The 23,850-nt window shown below is 54.3% G+C and overlaps 2 protein-coding genes across 2 annotated transcripts; both read right to left on the bottom strand.

Moving 5' to 3' along the window:
* Positions 1 to 2,543: 2,543 nt before the first annotated feature.
* Positions 2,544 to 6,666, bottom strand: IUM83_19480 (ULK/FUSED protein kinase; the record flags this gene model as incomplete). Its single annotated transcript, XM_067944531.1, has 3 exons — positions 2,544 to 4,262; positions 4,338 to 6,443; positions 6,514 to 6,666. 3 exons carry the CDS (start codon positions 6,664 to 6,666, stop codon positions 2,544 to 2,546), a joined length of 3,978 nt encoding a protein of 1,325 aa, XP_067797787.1.
* Positions 6,667 to 7,165: 499 nt separating this feature from the next.
* IUM83_19479 (Integrase catalytic core protein) lies at positions 7,166 to 19,160 on the bottom strand (the record flags this gene model as incomplete). Its single annotated transcript, XM_067944530.1, has 3 exons — positions 7,166 to 7,232; positions 7,308 to 7,455; positions 18,263 to 19,160. The coding sequence occupies 3 exons, from the start codon at positions 19,158 to 19,160 to the stop codon at positions 7,166 to 7,168; spliced, it is 1,113 nt and encodes a 370-aa protein (XP_067797800.1).
* Between the last annotated feature and the right edge of the window lie 4,690 nt (positions 19,161 to 23,850).

Here is a 23,850-nt window from a genome sequence, read left to right as displayed (position 1 = left end):
GGCGGCGGCGGAGAAAAGGGGAAATGAAGTGTAGGTGGGTGGGTAGGTGGGAAGGGAGGGAGGCAGGTGGGCAGGCAGCGGACGCAGGTGCAGCACGGGCCGGCGCCGGTGGTTTTGGCTCGAAACGAACGCGAACAACGGCTTGCCAGCGAGGCCTCTACTTGACTTATGAAGGCGCTCGAGCGGACGGCAGAGTCTGAACGGAAAGAGAACGGGGAGACGGATGTACGCTTCGAGCAGCAAGTTTTGTAGAGGGTATGCACTGCTGCGGGTGGGTTGAGCTTGATTTCCTGTTAAAGTGGATATTTTCGGGATTGTGTTATGATAGGTTATTGGTTCTGGAGTGAATATAGGCCACGGGGCGAAGATTTGTATACCGCACAGAAAATGGGAAGCTGGGGGAAACAGGAGGACCCATTTTTCAAACAGTAAACGCGCCAAGACAGCTGCACGTCGAGTGGTCTGGCAGGCGAGATACACTTCGGGTCGACACTATCACAGTAGTACCTAGAGCCGCTCGCATGCTTGGAGAATGGCATGTATCTTTGGATTTTGCCAATTTGAGTCAACCACAATCACGCAAGTACACATCGTTTCTAGATCTCCGAATTCTCTCGTTCTTTCTCTCTCTCTTCGAGTTTGGCGTAAAATATTTAGTGTTGGACGAGGCGGCTCAGAATGGGGTGAAACTTATGAGCTAGGTATATTCTTGCTGGTCGCTTAGTCGCTCACTCTTGAAGGTGCAGCCAGCTCGCAACTGGACCTCGAACAGGGCCTAGTTATAGTGTTAAAACCTTCACTGGTGTGTCGTCTCCAGCAGTTTGACATCAGTACCACTAAGCAGTAATGGACGAGTCGACATTCAGTGCGCGCACGTCTAAGCGTTGAACTACGTGTACGAGTCAACAGCCAGCGCGAAGTTCCGACCTTCCATAATCCCCGAAATTGCTTCCGGATGCTGACACCTACAGCCCTGAGTAGCGCTGCCTCCACAAGGAAGGAATCGAAGCTGCACCGTGTGTTCTTTCTCCAAGTTGCAGGTACAGAATGGAGGCGAGCTACGACGATGCCCATTTTCATAATTTTCAGCCCAGTTTGTTGCTCATTTTAGCTGAGAATGGGTAGTTGCTCACAGATGCTTTGCTTCAACTGGTCTGGCGCAATTTTGACTCGAATACACTATACCGCCTGTAAACCTCAACGTGAGTACTACTGTACCGGCTGAGAGGTACACTGTACCGCGATCAAATTTTCGCCCAATTGAATCCCGCGCATTTCTACAGCATTTCTATGGCAATTCGCCATCGTCGACGCCAGCACGGACACCAATGCTGGCAGCAGCGCTATCCATACTAGTATCCGTTGCCGTGGCCTGATACTCGACTCGTATCACAGGGGTGAGATCGGAGTCGGCGGCTGCGTCTTAGGCTTGTGTTACTTCGCCCTCCGCGTTTTGCGGTCGTAACTTCCCGTCGTTGGACTCCGACGCACCCAGTCGTGGAGCTCTCCATGGCGTGGCTGGTGCTGCCTGCGAGTAGTGCAGCAGTGCCAGCCTACTCGGAGGTGGCCAAGCTGACAGCAAAGCAAAGCAACAATGCAACTTCGCATGCGAAAAGTGCTGTGACCAACCAGGGAAACCGCCTGGCCCAGCGTCACCACAATTGAATCGAGGCGGAATTATTTTGCGGCAGCCGCCTCGGCACCGCGCGTGTGTGGCTCGCGGAGACCAGCACTCGCACAACGGCTTTCAAAAGTTCAGACGGGTTGTTTCTGAAGAAAACTACGAACGGTTCATGGCTACAATTCCTCGTCGACGAATGTTGGGCGCTGTGGATGTTGCGCTACACCGCAGCACGGATTTCCGTCTGTCACAGTCTGCGACTCACAGAGAGAGCCACAGACTCGGTGGCTCTTTCGCGCTCCATGCGCGGGCACGTGTCCGTGATCACACTTCGCCAATGTACCCAAAGCATCGCCGGACTCCCCGGCACAAACAAACAGCTGGGGTGCCGCGAAGGCGAGTCTGTCATGGCTCCATGCTGGCCTGCATGATGCTGCATGAGGCGGGATCATCAGAAGGTTTCTTGCGGCGACGGGTGTCAATCAGCGTCGTTCATCAGCCTGTGCTAAAGTGAGGAATAGCTGGTCACTAGGGTGCGACTTCCTCGCTCAGCTTCGGTTTGCCGTGCTCGGCGTAGGACAGCTGGCGGTCTATTATCATCCCGCGCTCTTGATGGTCGCAGTGGTGCCAGGCAGCAGCTTGCTGCATCGATAACCGTCCTTGCAACTTGATCCCGCTGACCAATTTCTGTCGTGAATCTAATAACGAGGATAGTGGCAGCCTGGCAGCTGGGGCGCCTGCAACGGCAAGCTCGACGTTTAGGTGACGGCTGAGAAGTATCACGACGGACGCGACAGCATCATCGCCTCATGGCCTTCTCATCGGGAACAACCATCGACCACGCCAACTGCGACAGATACCCTCCCTGAGAACTAATCATGCATTACGTGCATACTCATGAATGTCCACAGCAGCCGCTACGCTACTCGGCATGCACGTAGTCGTCTCCGCCTTCGCTGTCGAGCGCCTCGATCTTGGCCAGGATGCGGCGGATGTTCCGTCGAGACACCTCGTCGGCCACCACCTCGTCGTACAAGTGCTCCAGCTCGTCAACGAACCCGGGCTCCACCTGCACGAGGAAGTTGAAGCACTCCGGGTAGACGCAGAAGTTGCCCAGCGAGAAGAGCACGATCCGGCGCGAGGCCGTGCTGGTCTCCGTCACGGCCAGCTCGAAGAGCTCCCACGGCGCTTCGTGGGTGCACAGGTCGCGGTAGAGCTCGTCCGAGTTGCGGACGAGGTTCCCGAGCGCCCCACCAGCGTTTGAGCGTGTCTTGTCCTCGTCGTTGTGGAGATTCTGCACCAGGAGCGGGATGGCAGGACGCAGTGCATGGTACAAGTCGCCGTTGTGGAAGGCCGCGTTGCCGATCGCGAAGCACGCGAAGCGCCGGACGTAGCTGTCCGGGTCCGATAGCCCACGGATCATCTCATTGAGCACCGTGCGTGACGAATCTCCACCCAGCGGAGCGATGAAATGTGGATAGAAGAGTGTTGAGTGTCGGCACAAGTTCCCGATGCAGTTGAGCGCCTTGGCCCGGACCATCGCCTCTGGATGTTGCATGAGTTCGTAGAATTCGGGGAGGAGATCCGCTCGTAGAATGCAGTCGTAGTTCATCTGCGAGCTGCGGGCCAACTGGCTGACGACCAACAGCGTGTCGATGATCAAGGACGGCGAGCAGTTGCTGCTCAGCATCCCGCACTCCTTGATGACCGACATCCCGTCGGCCTCCACGAACTGGGAGCCAAAGTGTGTGGAGCTGGTTACCAGTCGAGACAAGAAGCTGATGGGCAATTCCAGCACGGACGCCTCCAGGTGGAGCTCTTTCGTCGAGAACACAAACCGAAGCACGCCGAGGAGTTTTTGCACGCATTTGGCATCGTACAATATCTCCTGCGTATCTACCAGCAGCTCCTCCGACACGCTGTGCGCAAATGGAATGCCTAGTACCTTCACCGTGGCGTGAACGAGGGCCTTCACGGCGTTGCTTCCTCCGCCGACAACCTCGGGCCAGTGGAAAAGGTACTCGATATGCTTTAGCTCAAGCAAGTTCACCAAGTGAAGCAAGAGGTGGTCATTCACAGCGACTTCCATCTGCGTTTCGTTGCACTGCATCTCGCGAACGATTCGAAGCAGCTTCAGGAAGCAGAACAACCCCCAAGGCGACAGGAGATCTCCGCCGCCGGTCGCCATCATGCCGTCGAAAGCTTCCCACACAGTATCGTTCTCGAACACGGACATGAACGTATTCATCTCCTCGGATCTGCTTGCTCCATCAGCAGCATTTTGTCTAGGCTGAATCGGCTGCGACGCCGCTTTGGACGCCACGCGCAACAGAAACACAATGCCGGAGTCCAGAAGACCTTGAGCACGAATGTTGTAGCTGGTGAGCATTTGGGCCTTGCTACTTGCGCTTCCATTACCGTCGTCGTCAGTGTTGTTACTGCTGAATAGACGGAAAACCGCGGAGGAACAGCGAGGCGTCAGCGCCCCATGAACGACAAGATTCCAAAGCTCCGTATCCTGCGGCTCCAACTCATCAGGACTGGCATCGGTCCCGAGAGCAGACTCATCGATGTTGCAAGTCTCGATAACCTCGGCGAGAAAGGTACTCAGAGCACTCAATAACGCGGTGTCCGTCGAGTCCTGGAGTAGGGGGAATATGGTTTGCGCGCAACACCAAATTTGTCGCTTTGGGAGTACTCCGCGGCGAAGAATCACGGAGAGCAACTCGGTGGCGAAATACTGCTCAATCTGGTGCAATCCTCCAGATGAAAATCCCCAGAGCAAGATAGTGAATATGTCGGTGTCTCGGTGCTTCTGGAATACAATCTTCGTCACCGTTAGCTTCTTGGAGAGTGGCGCCGAGGATCGACACGCGTGCATCAGGATCTTCAGGATACAACAAATTGTAGATTGGTCGGCGTCTTCTTCTCCTAGGTCATCTTCTCCGTCCGTATCACCGCCCTCACTGCGCTTCTGTCGTACGCGCTCATTTATTTCGTCAGCAAGCAATGCAATCAGCTCACTTACACCACTGCTTAGGAGCTGTGACCCGACTTCTGAGTGAACTTTAACACGAAGCTTGTACAAGTGCTTGACATCCCTCAAGCTGGAGTTGTCCATTGGAGCAGCATCGTCTTGAACCAAAGTCAGGACAGGAAAAGGTTGCAGAGGACTCCAGCATTTTGCATCAGGCTGAACAAATGCTGCTAACGCAAAGACGGCGTACAGACCCAGGTCTCGGCCGCTCTTCGAGATTCTACCCCCTGGAGAGCGCGAAATCCCCGATGCATGCAAGATTTCGCAAAGCGTTTGAACCACGCCCGACGGGTAGACAACCTCCAGCAGTGTTGTCAGATTTTGGGACCGATCAATCATTGATCCGAGCCACTTCAGCGCCTTCGAGTGTGAAGCTGCAACGATGTCGTCCTTGCAAGTCAGCATGAGAGATATGGTGTCGACGTCACTTTTGCAGAATTCGCGGTAGTCTAATTTGCCATTCAGAGTGTTCTCGACTTCGAAAGAATTGACGATCGTCGTGCATATCATGCAGCACCGTACACATTTGTAGACTACGTCGGTTGCTTGCTTGTGGCCCGCTTTCAGCACCCCGCTAGCCTCAACTAGGCGACCCAAAAATCGGTGAATGTGGTCCTTCGCGTGAAGCAGGCCGTCAAGTTGAGTCATTTCTTCGGCCTTTTTCAGAAGCAACATGAAAGACCGGTACTGAAGATGGAGCAGCGACGCAATATTCGCCAGTATGTCTCTGGATAGCTCGTGGACAGGGATCGATGGCAGCAGGCCGACGGCGTTGGCAAACAGAGGAGAGCTTATGAGCCCCGCGTTCACGTGTTTCGTGTCCATTTCTCGACTGATACGGTCCCACACACCTAGAAAGCTTTCCAGAACCACCGAGCGAGACGGACGAGAAGATTTTGGCGGAGGAGAGGGGCCACGATTGTTATTCTCGCTAGCTGGTGCCGTTTTCGGGTCATCTTCATGGGGCTGCTCGGGCTTTGGCAGTTGTCGCCCAGTTTCCGGGTCACAGATCTTCCACTCGCCACATGATCTTAGGCGCTCGACACTCGGCTTAACCTTCTCTTCGTTTTCTTCTTCCGGGGAGTGATGTAGCTCGTTCTCTTCGAAGAAGCGGGGCAAAGCGCGCACTTGCCGCTCGAGCTGCAGTCTTGCTTCGAGCTGCTCTGGCGTCTCGTGCACGAATGGATGTTGCAAAATCTCGGGCCACTTGAGTCTCTGAGCTGGGTCCTTGTTCAGTAGCCCCCTCAAAAAGCTCTGGAAATCCTCCGACATCGTCGGCGGATACTGCACGGCATCGCGAACGATCATCTGGATCAGCGACACAATCCGATCGGTGTAGAACGGTGGTTTCCCCACCGCGAGTTCGTACAGAATCACTCCCAGCGACCACAGATCCACCGTGTAGTTGTACGGCTTCTCCTGCACCAGTTCCGGGGCCATATACAGCGGCGTGCCCTTGATAGATCTCAGCAAGCTTGAGTCGTGCGCAATCGCACGCGCAAAGCCAAAGTCCGCGAGCTTGATCTGCTGCTTGGAGCCGATCAGGATGTTCTGCGGCTTCATATCCCGGTGAATAATGCGGTTCGAGTGCAGCACATGCAGCGCCTGGATGAGCTGGATGGCGATCTTCCGGATCTCCTCTTCTGGTAGACTGTGCTCGTCCTCCAGCACCTGGAACAGCTCGCCCTGCGCGTACTCAGTCACCATGCAGAACTCCCCGTCCGTTTCGAACGAGTCCAGCATTGCAATGATGTTGCAATGGTTGAGACGTCGTAGGATATTAATCTGTCCGGGCAGCATGCACAACTCAGTTAGGTCAGGTACCTACATCGGTTTATAGGCTGTATTCCCCCACTTCTTGGCGTAGATTCTCGAGATCTCGGGCGCTTTTGCCCTGTTTCGTCACGAATTTGAGCGCGACGATCTGCCCCGAGTACTTGCGGCGACCCCGGTAGACCTTCCCGAAGGATCCTTCGCCGATCCGCTCCAATATGTGGTAGTTCTCCATGGAAGATCAAATTCGAGCTATGGGTCCCTCCCGGCCGCCGCTCGAGGAATCAGGAGATTTGTATTTTCTATTTTTTTTTACCTTTCGATGGTTTCATGAGATGTGGGGCTCTGGTTAAACTTACCATTTATATGATAGTGGTCATGTGTATTGGACTTTTACGACTTTTTAGCCCTCGTAAACAGCTGTGTAGTTGTAGTTGACTGTGGTTTCGTACTCGGGCGCACAATACGGGAACTCGGTGTCGCCGTTGACGGGGGTGAACAGTTCTTCGACTGTGAGAACCGTAACGTAGAGCATCCTGGACAGAAGCACACGACGATCACCGCGGCCGCCGCCTTCTCCCACGTGGGGAACACGTCCCACTTTTTCGTGAGCTCGGCAGGATGAGAGTGATGCAAGACGCGCCGGCGAAGTCCGACAACGCAGAGAAGTGGTCCTCGAAGACGACGGACAGAACCACTAGGGCCGTGATCTTGGTGAGACGCAGAGCTACATATTAAACGGCGTTGGCGCCTTGGTATTCTGCAGCTTTCGCCTCCACGTTGCCTAGGTAGGCTCTTTCACTGTCCGCGATAGAGGTGAATGATCAACACTGTTGGCTTCTCGATTCCACCGACCGGCGTGGCACTTCAGCGTACCTGGGAAGGTTGCTCTCGACGTCTGTAACGAAAGACTTGTGCATGCCCAGCACGAGGCGCACCGTAAGGTAGAACACAGGGTCCAGGATGCCGGAGAAGGCGATCGTAATATGGACATGCATGCCGAGGTAGGCGAGCACGACAGCGTCTGTCACGTCGAGCCCGAAGAGTGTTGGTAGTTGAAGTTGCTGAAGCGAGTGTCGGTCCTGTTGAGAGCGAGGTTGTTGAGTCGATGTGCGGGATAGACGGTTGATTTAATAATGAATTGCTACTACTAGCCTAAAATGCATGCCTCGCTGTGCTCCAACGCGAGCACAGGGCTCTCTCTGCGTATTTCTGGTTAGTTTCTTGACTATGTGCTACCCTGCGTCTTTTTATTTTATTTTCATTTCTTTTCTACTAATGCATGTTCCATGTTTCTTTTTCATGTTTTTCCTACAAAATGCATGTTCACTGTGACGGCTGACCCTCTCGGGTAGCTGTCACAGGAACTTCAAGCCTCTGGCCGCTAGCAAGCAAACCAGAGCCTTTGCGCCACATCGCTCTGGCTGGCTTGCTCAGCAGGCCAGAGGTGGACCTGACCCCCCCCCCCCCCCCCCCCCCCCCGGTTGACTTTGTGTTGGCGGAGTCGATACCCGTCCAGGAGTTGACGCCAACGCAAAACGTGCTCGATCTTTGCTTCACCTTCCCAGGTTGCCTCATGCTCCGGTAACCCATGCCACTTCACGAGCCACTGACGTTTGCGACGTCTAGTTCGTTTCTTGAGCAGCTTCTCCAAAATGTAGAGTTCTTCTCCAGTGTCCTTGTCCAAGATCAGAGGTGCAGCCTTCGGAATCGGTCGATTCGGGAAATACTCACGATTCGTCAGGTAATGGGTCAGCAACTCCACGTTGAATGTCGGATTGAGACTTTTTATCGTGCGCGGAAGTATTAACCTCGCCACTTTGTCGTTCACCATACGTTCAATCACGAACGGCCCAGCCTTCTTAGCCGCTTGTTTCGCTTTCTCCAATTCCGTGCTCTTGTTTACGGTTTTCAGCGGTAAGTTCTTCGTGTCGAGCAGCACTATGTCACCTTCCTTGAAGACAACTTGTCTGCGCTTGCGATCATAATATTCCTTTTGTCTTGCTTGAGCTTCTTCCAAATTCTTCTGAGCAAGTTCTACGATCTCCTGTCGTTCCTTCGCAATGTTTGTCGCGATCTCCGCGAGCGTCACATCATTCTCCGATTGCAGCAGGTCTTTCATCTCCTCTGCCACAATGTTTGACACCTTGCGTCCTATGTCACGTTCGACTGGCGCGAACTTCGTAGGCGCGTTGACGAGGGTCGAATTCACATATTCGATAGTTCCTAGGTGTTCAACCCAATCATCATCGTGATACGAGATCAAACATCTCAATGTGTAGTGGGTCTAACTTGACTCACTACTTTTGCTTACACGTTGCGCTACGTGTATGAGGAAGCGTAAGTACTGAGTAATTACTTGAGTTAATTATATTTGAGTAGGCAAATATAATTTAAATCAAATGAAGACTCCAAGTAGCTTAGTTAAGGTAAAATGAGAACCGTATTGTTTGTAAGTGATATTCCTCCAAAACCTGCTAAAAATGTTTGTCATCTATGAAAGGGGTTGCAGCGGCTGGCTGTCAGAGCCCCGCCAATATGCACGTCTCTAATCGGTAGAAAGATGCTGCTTTCTACCAATAGGATCTTTGGGTAGGTGTGGACCACTCATTGTGGTGGCCCACTTCAATGTATCCATTGGTGTGACTTACACCAATGTGAGGAAGTATCTAAAACTTTTAACAGATATCTTATCCGTTAAAATCACAAGTGGTTTGTAGCCACTTGTACGTGTAACCCCGTTACACCCCCCCGCTTAAGGTTAGACGCGTGGGGTCTCCGCACGTCTATCTCTGAATTGACCATTCATCAATTCTCCGCGTTTGGAGAAGAAACCAGCGCTCATTCAACGATGAGCGTGCCTCAAGAAAAGAAGACTCCGAAGTCGGTGGAGAGTCATCTCTCCATCGATGACTACTTCGAACGCCAGAAGGCGAAGTATGGCGACGTCGTCGACTTCGACGACGACGATGAAGACATGGAGGACGAGGAGGACTCGCCCTCAAAGCGCAAAGACTCAGTGTCGAGTGAATCGCTCGACCCTCATGCCAAGAACATTCGCTCGCGTGAAGGGGACGAATCGGACGCTTCGAGTTCGAAGCGTTCGCGTACTGAGAGCGATACCCCACTCGCTTCCGCTGGGGCTCTCAGTTCTCCGCGCACTGCAGCTGCAGTGTGTGATTCCAAAGCTCAAGGCTCTCCGCGCTGCGCCTGCAGTGCGCGATCCGTGGACGCCGTCCGCGTCCGAGATCTCGGACCGGTATGGGAGCTCGGTACCTCCGAATGAGGTGCCGCTGTACGTGTGCAGCGCCATCAAAGATGACGCCATGGCTGCCGAGCTGCACTTTGATGCGGGGACGCATCAAAGGCGCGATTATTACATCGGACTCTTCCATGAGCTCCGATGGTTTCAAAGCAAGAAGACATCTTCTCGCAGCAAAGTGCCCGAGTGGCAGGCACTTTGTCAAAGTTGGAATGCTTTTGTTGAGAACTTCAACAAGAAGCCGAGTGCTTACCGTGATCGGATTAAGCAAGCGCGTGATCGCTTCGAGACGTACTCGAAGCGTGGAAAGTTGGAGCAACTCCACGTTGCTGCGGAGGAGACTAATGTATCGTGCGCTGTGCCCGAGGGCTTTCAGTGCGTGAAGTGCTTCCCAGGCGCGGTCCGCTTGAGCGACCGCGACCTGAACGGGTACACGTCGTTCCGTGTGCCCGAGAGTCTCAAAGAGCTCCGTGCTAAGTTCTTAGCAAGTGAGGGTTCGGGCGCTAGCGATGACCGCAGCGCTCGCACTACTTCCGCTGCACCAGCGCGTACTGCTCTTCGTACGCCCTCACCATTTCCGGAACGTCCTCCAGCAAGACGTTCCGCGGCTCCCATGTATCTTGATGGGGAGGAAATCCTCTCCAACGAATACGAAAACGAGCCCCTTGAGGGTTCGTTTTCGGGATACTATGGTCAACAATCCGCTCAACAATCCAGCGGGTTGAGCCGCGGGCGTCTCGGATCGGCGGTGGCGGGGGTGGGAACACGCCCCGGGTATGATCAGCCCCGGGCTGATCAGTACACGTCTCTCCACGACCGGGTGACCACCGTGGAGCGTCTGCAGGGCGCTGAGTTCGCCGCCCTGAAACAGGAGCTGGCGAACCAGAAGGCTCTAGTCGCGGCGGTCTCGCAGACCGCCTCGAATATCCAGGTCGAGTTGGGGACCCAGATGAAGGGGTTGCTCCAGGGCGTCCGCGCGCTGGAGGAGAGGCTACTCGTCGCCGAGGCCAAGGCTTCCGCTTCTGCCTCGGCTCCTGCCGAGGCTTCGGGTCAGCCGAGCTAGATGGCTCGTGCTGCAGGTATGGCTTCAGCTGTCCGACGTAAAAGGTCGGATGGAGGCGCATGCTAGACGGTATGTCTAGCGTGTAAGCGTTGCCGTGCCGTGCCGTGCCAACACAGTGAATGGCCCGATGAAGCGCGGAGCAAGCTTGCTTGCTCGGAAATCCGAAACTGCATGTTTAGACAGGTTTTGTGTAGCTAACAAAACTAATGAACCAACTTTAAATTCATTTGTGTTGCCTCCGCCCACATTGTCTGCGTTCAGCTTCTGTTAATCAACAGAAGCTGCTATTGTGTCTTGGACAAACCGAATTACGGCTTGTCTTTTGGTGATGAAACTGATTGCATCCGAGCTGAAGTCATTCAGCTCGCTCTCCGCTAGAGGCCCGGCCTCTGCGTGGTTCTTCGAGGTGTCTGCGCCCTGCGCAGACCCGTGGTCGTTGTCCTTGTTGGTGGGGGAGTCTGCGCACTGCGCATACTCATGTGGTTTGTCCATTGTTGCAGCTGACACTGTGCAAGTGTCAGCGGTTTTCTGCGGCTGCTGTATTGCAGTCGTAGACCCCCCACTTAAAGTGGGAGCCATCACTCCGAGTAAACTCGGTAGGCGTGGATGCCGCATGGCATTCACGTAGAACGGTGTATGCCCGGTCGAGGCATGCACTGAGTTGTTGATGGTGAATTCCGCCATCGATAACCACTCGCTCCAGTATTGGAACGAGTGAGCGTAGCTCTTCAACATATCGACGAGCACGCGATTCACGCGCTCGGTTTGACCGTCCGTCTGCGGATGATCCGCAGTCGACATGGAAAGCTGGCTCCCAAGAAGTGTAAACACTTCTTGCCACAGGTGCGCTGTGAAGCGCGGGTCTCTGTCCGACACGATGTCGGTCGGCATGCCATGGTGTTTGAACACCATGTCGACGAACAGACGGGCCGTCTGCTTCACGGTCACCTCTGCCGGCACCGCAGCAAGATGTACCATCTTGCTGAAGCGGTCGCCGAAAACCACAACACCGGTATTCCCTCCGCTGTCCGGGGGAAGACCAAAGATGAAGTCCAAAGACATAGACTTCCAACACTCCGACGGAGTCGGTAGTGATTGTAATGGAGCCTGCGCGAATGGCGCAGGCTTTACGCGTTGGCATACCTCGCAAGTACGGATGTACTTGCGCACCCACTTATACTGGTGGTGCCAGTAGAAGTCGCGCGTGAGAAGGACGTATGTCTTCTCACGTCCGAGATATCCCGCAGTCGGGGCATCATGCTATTCGTACATGATCCTGAGTCGCACGTCATGGTCATTCGGCACGACAACGCGGTCCGTGTTGTCGTCGACTGCATTATAAAGCAGTAGTCCGTCGTGCACTCGAAAGCGGTGTGCACGCGCACGAAGGTGTTTGGGCAGCTTCTGACGGGACTTGTCAGAAGGCGCTGTGCCATAGGCCAGCAAGCGTTTCGTGTCCGCGTCGTGCGCTTACGTGGCCTTCACATCGTCCAGCAGGGACGATGTGGGTTTGATCGATCGCATGGCGTCAATGGCATTGACGTCAGCAGCTACTGCGTAGTCCGGCCGACGTGATAACGCGTCGGCCACTACATTCAATCTTCCGGGTTTGTATTCGACCCGGAAGTTATACTCCGCAAAGAATGAGAGCCATCTCGCCATTCTTTGTGATATGCGTGGCGACTTCACTGCAGTGCGCAGTGATGTATGGTCAGTGTAGACCACAAACGGTCTACTTCCAAGCAAATACACTCGGAACTTTGCGAGTGCATACTTCATGGCAAGGAGTTCCTTGTCATGCACCGGGTAGTTGCGCTCAGCTGGCTTCAGCTGACGCGATTGGTAGTAGACGACACGATCACGGCCCTCGTGATCGTGCTGCATCAACGCGCATCCGATCGCGAAATCGGATGCGTCACACACTACGTGAAATGGGCGATCTTGGTCAGCCACTGCCAAGATCGGCGCCTCAGTCAAGCCCCGCTTGACTGCATCGAATGCCTTTTGGCAATCGGGTGTCCAATTCCACACAGCTTCTTTATTAAGAAGCTGTGACAGCGGGCGGATCTTGCCCGCATAGTCCTCCACGTACTTGCACAAGTACGTGGCCAAGCCAAGGAACTGTCTCAGTTTCTTGACACTTGAAGGCGTTGGCCATTCGTTAATCACTCTGACCTTTTCCGGGTCAGGGCGAACACCATTCTTCCCTACGAGACACCCGAGGACGGGTATCTCGCTCGCCCCGAAGATACACTTCTTCAGGTTCGCGTAGAGCTTATGCTTTCGCATAAGCTCAAGTAGCTTCCAGATGCACCCTGTGCATCTCTACGTCGGTCTTCCCGTCCACAGCCCGGCTGTGGATGAACACATCATCGAAGTAGCTCGGTGCGAAGTCGCGCACCGAGCGCAACAAGTGCGTCACGCACCTGTTGAAGGTCGCAGGGGCGTTCTTGAGTCCCTGCGGCATTACTAGCCATTCCCAGAGCATGCCGCTTGGCGTGCTCACTGCCGTGAGAGGGATGTCGCTCTCACGCATTAGGATCTGATAGAATCCATCTCGCAAGTCGAGAGCACTGTAAACGGTGCTCCCGGCCATCGAATCGATGATAACATCTTTTCTCGGTATCGGTGTCTGCGCCGGTACCGTCGCATCGTTCAGCTTGTTATACGCATGAACGGGGCGCCATCCGCCCTGTGGCTTTTTGACACAGAACGTCGGAGCACTGTGCGGGGGCTTTGATTCCCGCACTTGTCCTGCTTTGCGACGCGTTTCAAAGAAGTCGTCGATCGCGTTTACTTGCTCTCGCGGCAGTGGCCACTGCCGCGTGACACAGTACTTTGTGCCCGGCACGAGATCAATCTCGTGCTGAATACCCTTATCCTGCGGAAGCTCCGCAGAAATCTCTTCCGGGAGTACGTCTTTGTACTCCCTCAATAATTCGTAATAAGGACTCGACTTCAGCGAGTCCCAACCTTGTTCCTCGAAGCGCTCTCGCTTCGTCTTCGCACTGAGAGTGTCTTCACTCTCAGTGGTACTTCCCATGAAGAGCTGTCTCAGCTCTTCGCTCTCGCTCTCCGTTCTTTCGCTGTTCGAAAGAATGCAGACCTGATCGATGCGTCCATCGTGCAAGTCGCGCGTGAAGCGCTTCCAGCTCATGACTGGAAGCGAAGTCAACTCCGACGCCGTCGTCGGAGGATTAGCGAGTTCCATTTTACGATACTGGAACCCAGTATCGGTACGCGTCAAGACGTTCAGCGTCTCGACGACCGGCGTCACCGCCTCAGTCTGCCCGGTAGACAGTTCTTGTAGCGTCTCGGTCCCGGACCGAGCCTTGCGCAGCGTTCTCCGCATGCACCGTCTTCCTGTTGTGTGGAGCAGGGCTCCGCACAGTTGTTCTTCTGGTCCAGGCCCGGCTGTGAACAGTTGTTCACCGGCGGACCCTGTCTGCGGGCGCGCGATAGCAAGCCCGGCTTGATCGCATGGCGCTTTGTCGTGCAGCCCGGCTGCACGACAGCATGCAAATTGCGTCAGTGCGGTACGTTTGCAACCGTCCGCACTGTTTGCAGCGTCAACTCCCGGAGTTGGCACGCCTTCGTCACCTCGACGCCATTCATTGGCGGAGCCCCCCATGACCGAGGGTGCGTCGGCTCCCGGAGCCGACGCGTCGTTGTCGACCTGACCTCTTCGGGTCAGGGACTGTCCCTTACACGCTCGAACGTGGGTATTGGTTCCTGGAACCAGCACATCTTTTTTCTTCTGACGTCGGCAGCATTGCCGACGTTGGTTTCACTTGTGCGCGCCCTCGCGCACTTCCTGGGCACTCCGGGACAGCAGCATTAAGCGTTGTCTCGACTGGTGAGCCGCACGCACCTGCTGGTGCGTGCGCTGCGGTAACAGGGCCATCGCTCTCTGTTCCGCTGCCGCGGCCGAAGCGCACGAGCGTGCGCTTCTCCCAGTCTATTACCGGATCATGCCGCACAAGCCACGGCATGCCCATTACCACGTCGAACTTATCGTCCAGGTCCAGGACGATAAAGTGTTCGACAAACACTCGTTATTTGAACGAGAAGCGCACGTTCACGGCGCGCTTCTCGGTCTTCACGATGGCACCTGTTGCCAGTCGTACCTCCAGAAGACTTCGAGGTACATTTACCTCCTCGAAGTCAAGTCTCGGCAGGCTTCGTAGTCGAACAAAGTTGTTCGACGCGCCTGAATCTACCAAAGCTCGAAGAGAGTCACTCGCTCTCTTCGAGTAAACCTTCAAGATGACTAGGTTTGGCCTGTCATTTTGGTTCTCGCATCGAGAGCTAGCCTCACTGGGGGCTGCAGTCCTCACTGTCGCGTGCCCGATGTCGTCACGCGTGACCGCATTACCAGTAGGGCGCCCCGGGCCTACTGGATGTTCGCGTTTTTTGTTGGTCCGCGGCGATGCCTAACATCGCCACGACGGCCTGCTCCAGGGGGCATGGGAGCTGTGCACTCCCGTGCAAAGTGACCGATCCTTCCGCAACGGAAGCATCGCACGTTACCTCCCTGTTGCTGGTAACCAGCAGTTGTTGCGTTCGAGAGGTCCATTGATTCTGGACCTCCCGTCCTCGCTACCGGGCGCGGTAGCGGTCTCGACGCATTTGCATGGAGTTTAGCCTGCCGCAGGCTAAACTCTTCTTGCATGGCAAGAGTGATTGCAGCTTCGAGAGTACTCGGGTACGCTCGGAAGAGATAGGTCTTCACGGGCCCATCTCTAAGTCCTTTCATGAACGTGACGACCTTGGTCGCCTCGTCAATCGGGTTAGTCACGATATTTGATACCAAATATCGTGCGCGCTGCGCGTAAGCATGGACGTCATGCTTACCCTGCTGAAGGTCGAGGAACTCCGCCCTCGACCGGAACTCGTTTTGCGGGGGATCAAACGCTTGTCTGAGCTCCTCTTTGAATACTTCGTACGTGCTGAAGCACGTAGGATCGGAGAGTCGGCGTCCATACGCCCAACTCCTTGCGCGTCCGCCAAGGCAGGACATGGCGAACGCGACGTTCGACAGCGGGTCGACGATGCGTCGAGCCGCTATGGCTGTGTCGAGCTCGACAAGCCATCGGAGGAGAGGCTCGCCCTCTCTTCCCACGTATTTGCTTACGCTCAATTTTAATGGTTGAGCACGCGGTGTCGTCCCTGACGACGCCGTCACTGAGGAAGCAGCATCGCGCTGCTCCATCATGATGAATCCTAGAGCAACACCATGTTGCTCTGTCGGCGATAGCGTACGCAGCATCGTAGCTTTCGCCGCTTCTCCAATGACTGTTGACATTCGTTGGAGGGCTTCCCACTCTGGGTCAGACAGGTGGGGGCAGTCAGCGCGTGCAACATGCGTTGCAGGCGTGTTGGAGCTCTCCATGGGCACCTCCGTGCTCATGTGGTTCTCGGCTCCGCGTTCGTACACCTCGTACGAACGTCAAGCGGTCGGTCGTTGGACGGACTACAAAGTGCTACCAGGTGTAGTGGGTCTAACTAGACTCACTACTTTTGCTTACACATTACGCTACGTGTTTGAGGAAGCGTAAGTACTTAGTAATTACTTGAGTTAATTATATTTGAATACACAAATATAATTTAAATCAGATAAGACTCCATGTGACTTAGATTAGGTAAAATGAAAACTGCATTGTTTGTAAATTGATCTTCCTCCTAAATCTGCTAAAACTGTTTATCATCTATGAAAGGGGTTGCAGCGGCTGGCTGTCAGAGCCCCGCCAATATGCACGTCTCTAATCGGTAGAAAGATGCTGCTTTCTACCAATAGGATCTTTGGGTAGGTGTGGACCACTCATTGTGGTGGCCCACTTCAATGTATCCATTGGTGTGACTTACACCATGTGAGGAAGTATCTAAAACCTTTAACAGATATTTATCTGTTAAACCATAAGTGACAAATGTCATGCACAAGTGACAGTTGTCACTTGTGTGTGTAACCCCGTTACAAGTATACTCATCCACGACAAACAGGAACATGGTCTTTTTGTCCACTGTCTCTTCATTCACCGTGCATATATCCATAGCGAGTTTAGCAAGTGGTTCAGTAGCGCGTTCGGGATCCCTAGCATAGGTCATCCTCCGAGACTTGGCAAAACAGCATGCAACACAGTCATAGAAGCTCAAAATGGTAGCATTAATTTTAACTCCAAAGTCAAATCCCTTGTTCACCATCTGGTTGATGGCGTGCATGTTGAGGTGCCCGAGTCTGTTGTGCAACAACTTCATCGGGTTCTCCGTCGCCTTAGCATCAGCGACAGCCATGACTTTGCAGCAGTCAGGCTTCTTCATACGCAGGCGATAAAGCTTGTCAACGCGTTTAAATCGTAGCGTAGTGTCGCCCTTGGTCAGCTAGGCGATGCACTGCCCCGGACCGGAGTATGACAAAGCGAAGCCATTTTCTTTCATGTAGCCCTGGCTCAGAATATTGACGGGCGACTTATCCGAGTAAATCACTTCATCAAGCAGTCTGTCCTCAATATACCCCGTTGCATGGTTCATTGAGCGATAGAGCACCGAGCCACGCACGCTCGGTGTCTCTCGAGAACCGTTGGCAAAGAGTAGTTGCGGTATTTTCGAAGCTTCCAAAAAATCAACAAACAGCGCTAAGTCCACACAGATATTCACTTGAGAGCCAGAGTCCAAAATCCATTCGAGTTCATCAGTAGGAACATCACTTGCAGCAGCAAAGCATCCTATCGCAAAGGCACTGCGATAACCAGGTCCATTGTTTTCCCGGTGGCGAGCAGGGCCAGAAGCATTCCAGCCCCATCCGTTGCTGCCTATTGTTCTGGAACGGCTGGTCACGCTGTTCGCGTCGGTCATCTGCAAATGACCTTTGATAACCATACCCATAAGGGCTTTCACGATAGATATCACCGGAATAGTGCGGGGGTGCATAGCGACCGACATAGTTGTTACCAAATCCGGGTCTTCGTTCACCACGCAATGTCATGTCTGCACCAGGCGGACGTTGGTCAACAGCATACAGTGCCTCAAAATGTCGGGGAGCTTGCACTGGCGCAGGCGCAGGCGATAGAGACGTGGGCGACCATGGCCCGTCAGCAGTTTTCCTATAGGAGGCAATGACCTCGACAGCCACCTTTCCAAACACCTTTTCCACCATCGCAGTAGTCATAGTTTCCCAGCCAGCGTGAGTAACTGAGTACATGTCCGCCAAACTTAGACCAACAGCTGATACAACTTCTGCACGTGTCACGAGATCCTCCGATTGTACTGTGCACACTGACCCTGATGACTGCAGCAGCGTCACCGTCGCTATGCTTGGGCGCTCAGCAGACGCAGCAACACTCGCCCCCGGCTGCTGCACCGCCCTTGCAACACTTTGGGATTCTTGCACCAGCTCCATTTGGCGCCCGCGTGTACGTGCTGCTGCCGCAGTATCAGTCATAGTCTCTAATCCTCCCACTGGCAGCGGACCAATTGTAAGAGTCGAAGCCATCGAAGCAGTGCTGGGACCTGCGATAGGAGTAACAGCCTTCTCTTCAGTAGAGACTGCAGTAATTAGCTGTGGTTGGTCGTTTACCAACGCAGCTCCCGCAAAAGAGCGAACGTTCTGTGCAGCACGGCGCTTTTGGTCACACTTCGCACGTGACGCAGCTTGCTCGGTAGTCATCGGCATCGGGCACTCTGGGTCGCCATACCAGTGGCCTTTTGCCTTGCAATTTGCACAGGTAGAGTCAGCCTTTTGTTGCTCAATTGTCTTGCGCGGCGCATGCATTTTATCACTCTTCTTCCTCTTCTTGCTATTGCGACCCTTGCCCTGGTCATGCATACCTACGCCATGCAATTGGCGTGTAGGTAGGCTGCGCGATCCGTCACCAGCGCTAGCACTTCCCTCCTGGCGAAGCTGGTGACGCTGCTCAGCGGTCCCCAACTTGTGCACAGCGGGCGGGAGACTGAGTTCTCGAGGGTGATGTTCGCCCAGCCACAGCGTGTGGTACATCGCCAACAGTGGGAACACCAGTAGTGCATTTGATAATAGAAGGTCCGCCGATTCCCAGTCTTCCATAGCCCCACCGTTGTCCACCATGACACGACGCCTACGCTCCATATCTTGCACATACTTGTCTACAGTCTCAGAGATCTGCAGTCTGCGGTTGTACATTTGTGCCTTCAGATACGTAGGGTTGACACCATTTCCCCGCTCAAAATGGGCGCGAATTTCAGCCCAGAGCTGCGAGGGAGCATCCATGCACGGCTCGAAGCGCTCCACATCCAAGGTGCGTCGCAGCTGCACGCTGAGAGACAATGCCAGCGTCGTGAAGGCCTTGCGACTGCGTTCCACCCACGCCGACAGGTACTGCAAGTCTGAGCTGGCGCGGGCCTCGTCGAAGCGCTTCGAGCTGAAAGTCATGCTTCCTAGCGAGTTCATCGTGAAGTTGAGGCGCACGTCCGTTTTTCAGTCTAGGTAATCGCTCCGCTGGGCTAGTTTCATTAACTGGATGGGCGGAAGTGTGTGTGCACACTTGGGCACTGGTAGGTCGTCAAGCACGACGTCGGTCAGCGACTACACAGGTCTTCGCAGCGACTGTGGGTGCGGGGGGGGGGGGGGGGGGGGGGGGGGGGGAGACTCAGTTTCGGAATGATCTCCCCCCCTCGCTTGGCGCCGACTGGTTGGCCGACTGTGGGCGGAGGGTGGCAGTTTCGATTAATGACAAGTGAGATGGCATCTGGCCGACCGACGACCTTGGGGCTTCGCATGCAGGAGTAAGCGTCGATCCACGTAAAACGGAAGCAGTAGCCAAGTATCAGACTCCGACGAAACGAAAGGAGTTGTTGAGTTTCTTGGGTTGGGGAGGATATTATCGCCGATTTATATTGGAATTTACCCAGATTGCTCGTCCGTTGAAGGATTTGACGAAGGGGGATGCCCCATGGAATTGGACGAAACCAGTGGAGGACGCGTATTTGCATCTCAAGCTCGCACTTCAGCAAGCGCCTACGCTGAAGTTGCCGGACTTTGAGCGACCGTTCATCGCGACGACGGACGCGTCAGGACGCTGTGTTGGTGGAGTTCTGTCACAGAAGTGCGACGGAGCAGATCATCCGATTCCCTTCTATTCGAAGACGTTGGATAAACATGAGCGTGGATGGCTTACGCATGAGAAGGAGCTACTAGCTATCCAAGTGGCTACGGAGAAGTGGAGAAAATATCTGCATGGAAGCGCATTCGACGTCTACACGGATAACGCGGCGTGTTCGTGGATGTTGCATCACCCACGAGTGTCACCAAGATGGATCGCTTTTGACGCACTTTTCGCAATACACGTTTACTTTTCATCATGTGCGAGGTTGTAGCGGATGCGCTCTCACGGCCTCAACCGGATGGACTGGAAGACGAGGAGGAGAAAGAAGCACCTCTTCCGGATGTGACGTATACGGCTGATGACTGCGACGACGAATGCGCGAAGAAAGCCGCACCAGTTCATGACCACCGTACTAAGTCTGCAGTGTTGCGCAACTTGTTAACGAATGATACTCACCTGTTGCTCGACGACGTCGATTTACGGGGGGAGGGTCACCCGATTGGCGTAGCACAGCAGCAAGTCAACAGCGTCGACTATCATTTTGTAAGTCCACATTTGGCCCCTGAGACGGAAAGAGCGTTTCAGGAAGGATACGACTCAGACTCTGCTTTCAAGCAACAGTAGTCTAATGGAGCGGGAAAGGAGAAGTTCGTCAAGCACAATGGTCTTCTGTTTTTCAAACAGACGAAAGGCGAAACTGTCTACCGACTGTGTGTGCCGAAGATAAAAGAGCTTCGCACAAATGTCATGATCGAATTTCATGATGGAAAGACTTCCGCGCATCCTGGAAGTCGACGTACGTACCTGAAAGCAGGGCAATGGTACTACTGGCCGACTATGTACCGCGACGTAAGGGAATACGTTCGCACATGTGAGACTTGTGCACGATGGAAGTCCAGCAGCCAGAAGAAAAAGGGACTGCTGATGCCGATACCAGCGCCAAAGGAATGCTGGGAAGGGGTGTCAATATATTTCATCACGGGTTTGCAGTGGCGGAAGGGTTTGATGCAATACTAGTCGCAGTGGCCAAGCTGTCCAAGCGAGCGAAGTATGCCCGACGTATTCGACAGCTGACGCGAAGGACACGGCCAAGTGTTCTTTGATGTATTTGTTCGGCGCCTCAGATTGCCGAAGGTGATCATCAGTGATCGCGACTCGAAGTTCATCTCGGACTTTTGGAAGTCATTGGTGAAGTTGATGGGTATCAAAATCAGCATTACAACTGCGCACCGAGCTCAGGCAGATTGCCAGACAGAGCGCCAGAACCTCGTGCTCGAAGATGCATTGTGTAACGGGGTTACACGCACAAGTGGCTACAAGCCACTTGTGATTTTAACGGATAAGATATCTGTTAATTTTTTTAGATACTTCCTCACATTGGTGTAAGGCACACCAATGGATACATTGAAGTGGGCCACCACAATGAGTGGTCCACACCTACCCAAAGATCCTATTGGTAGAAAGCAGCATCTTCTACCAATTAGAGACGTGCATATTGGCGGGGCTCTGACAGCCAGCCGCTGCAACCCCTTTCATAGATGATAAACAGTTTTTAGCAGATTTTTTGAGGAAGATCAATTTACAAGCAATACAGTTCTCATTTTACCTAATCTAAGTCACATGGAGTCTTATCTGATTTAAATTATATTTGTGTATTCAAATATAATTAACTCAAGTAATTACTAAGTACTTACGCTTCCTCATACACGTAGCTCAACGTGTAAGCAAGAGTAGTGAGTCTAGTTAGACCCACTACACCTGGTAGCACTTTATAGTCCGTCCAACGACCGACCGCTTGACGTTCGTACGAGGTGTACGAACGCGGAGCCGAGAACCACATGAGCACGGAGGTGCCCATGGAGAGCTCCAACACGCCTGCAACGCATGTTGCACGCGCTGACTGCCCCCACCTGTCTGACCCAGAGTGGGAAGCCCTCCAACGAATGTCAACAGTCATTGGAGAAGCGGCGAAAGCTACGATGCTGCGTACGCTATCGCCGACAGAGCAACATGGTGTTGCTCTAGGATTCATCATGATGGAGCAGCGCGATGCTGCTTCCTCAGTGACGGCGTCGTCAGGGACGACACCGCGTGCTCAATCATTAAAATTGAGCGTAAGCAAATACGTGGGAAGAGAGGGCGAGCCTCTCCTCCGATGGCTTGTCGAGCTCGACACAGCCATAGCGGCTCGACGCATCGTCGACCCGCTGTCGAACGTCGCGTTCGCCATGTCCTGCCTTGGCGGACGCGCAAGGAGTTGGGCGTATGGACGCCGACTCTCCGATCCTACGTGCTTCAGCACGTACGAAGTATTCAAAGAGGAGCTCAGACAAGCGTTTGATCCCCCGCAAAACGAGTTCCGGTCGAGGGCGGAGTTCCTCGACCTTCAGCAGGGTAAGCATGACGTCCATGCTTACGCGCAGCGCGCACGATATTTGGTATCAAATATCGTGACTAACCCGATTGACGAGGCGACTAAAGTCGTCACGTTCATGAAGGGACTGAGAGATGGGCCTGTGAAGACCTATCTCTTCCGAGCGTACCCGAGTACTCTCGAAGCTGCAATCACTCTTGCCATGCAAGAAGAGTTTAGCCTGCGGCAGGCTAAACTCCATGCAAATGCGTCGAGACCGCTACCGCGCCCGGTAGCGAGGACGGGAGGTCCAGAATCAATGGACCTCTCGAACGCAACAACTGCTGGTTACCAGCAACAGGGAGGTAACGTGCGATGCTTCCGTTGCGGAAGGATCGGTCACTTTGCACGGGAGTGCACAGCTCCCATGCCCCCTGGAGGAGGCCGTCGTGGCGATGTTAGGCATCGCCGCGGACCAACAAAAAACGCGAACATCCAGTAGGCGCGGGGCGCCCTACTGGTAATGCGGTCACGCGTGACGACATCGGGCACGCGACAGTGAGGACTGCAGCCCCCAGTGAGGCTAGCTCTCGCTGCGAGAAACAAAATGACAGGCCAAACCTAGTCATCTTGAAGGTTTACTCGAAGAGAGCGAGTGACTCTCTTCGAGCTTTGGTAGATTCAGGCGCGTCGAACAACTTTGTTCGACTACGAAGCCTGCCGAGACTTGACTTCGAGGAGGTAAATGTACCTCGAAGTCTTCTGGAGGTACGACTGGCAACGGGTGCCATCGTGAAGACCGAGAAGCGCGCCGTGAACGTGCGCTTCTCGTTCAAACAACGAGTGTTTGTCGAACACTTTATCGTCCTGGACCTGGACGATAAGTTCGACGTGGTAATGGGCATGCCGTGGCTTGTGCGGCATGATCCGGTAATAGACTGGGAGAAGCGCACGCTCGTGCGCTTCGGCCGCGGCAGCGGAACAGAGAGCGATGGCCCTGTTACCGCAGCGCACGCACCAGCAGGTGCGTGCGGCTCACCAGTCGAGACAGCGCTTAATGCTGCTGTCCTGGAGTGCCCAGGAAGTGCGCGAGGGCGCGCACAAGTGAAACCAACGTCGGCAATGCTGCCGACGTCAGAAGAAAAAAGATGTGCTGGTTCCAGGAACCAATACCCACGTTCGAGCGTGTAAGGGACAGTCCCTGACCCGAAGCGGTCAGGTCGACAACGACGCGTCGGCTCCGGGAGCCGACGCACCCTCGGTCATGAGGGGCTCCGCCAATGAATGGCGTCGAAGTGACGAAGGCGTGCCAACTCCGGGAGTTGACGCTGCAAACAGTGCGGACGGTTGCAAATGTACCGCACTGACGCAATTTGCATGCTGTCGTGCAGCCGGGCTGCACGACAAAGCGCCATGCGATCAAGCCGGGCTTGCTATCGCGCGCCCTCAGACAGGGTCCGCCGGTGAACAACTGTCCACGGCCGGGCCTGGACCAGAAGAACAACTGTACGGAGCCCTGCTCCACACAACAGGAAGACGGCGCATGCGGAGAACGCTGCGCAAGGCTCGGTCCGGGACCGAGACGCTACAAGGACTGTCTGCCGGGCAGACTGAGGCGGTGACGCCGGTCGTCGAGACGCTGAACGTCTTGACGCGTACCGATA

This window comes from Phytophthora cinnamomi (assembly GCF_018691715.1).
Source record: "Phytophthora cinnamomi strain GKB4 chromosome Unknown Contig13, whole genome shotgun sequence".
Classification (NCBI taxonomy): Eukaryota; Oomycota; class Peronosporomycetes; order Peronosporales; family Peronosporaceae; genus Phytophthora; species Phytophthora cinnamomi.
This window is presented reverse-complemented; position numbering and strand designations above follow the sequence as displayed.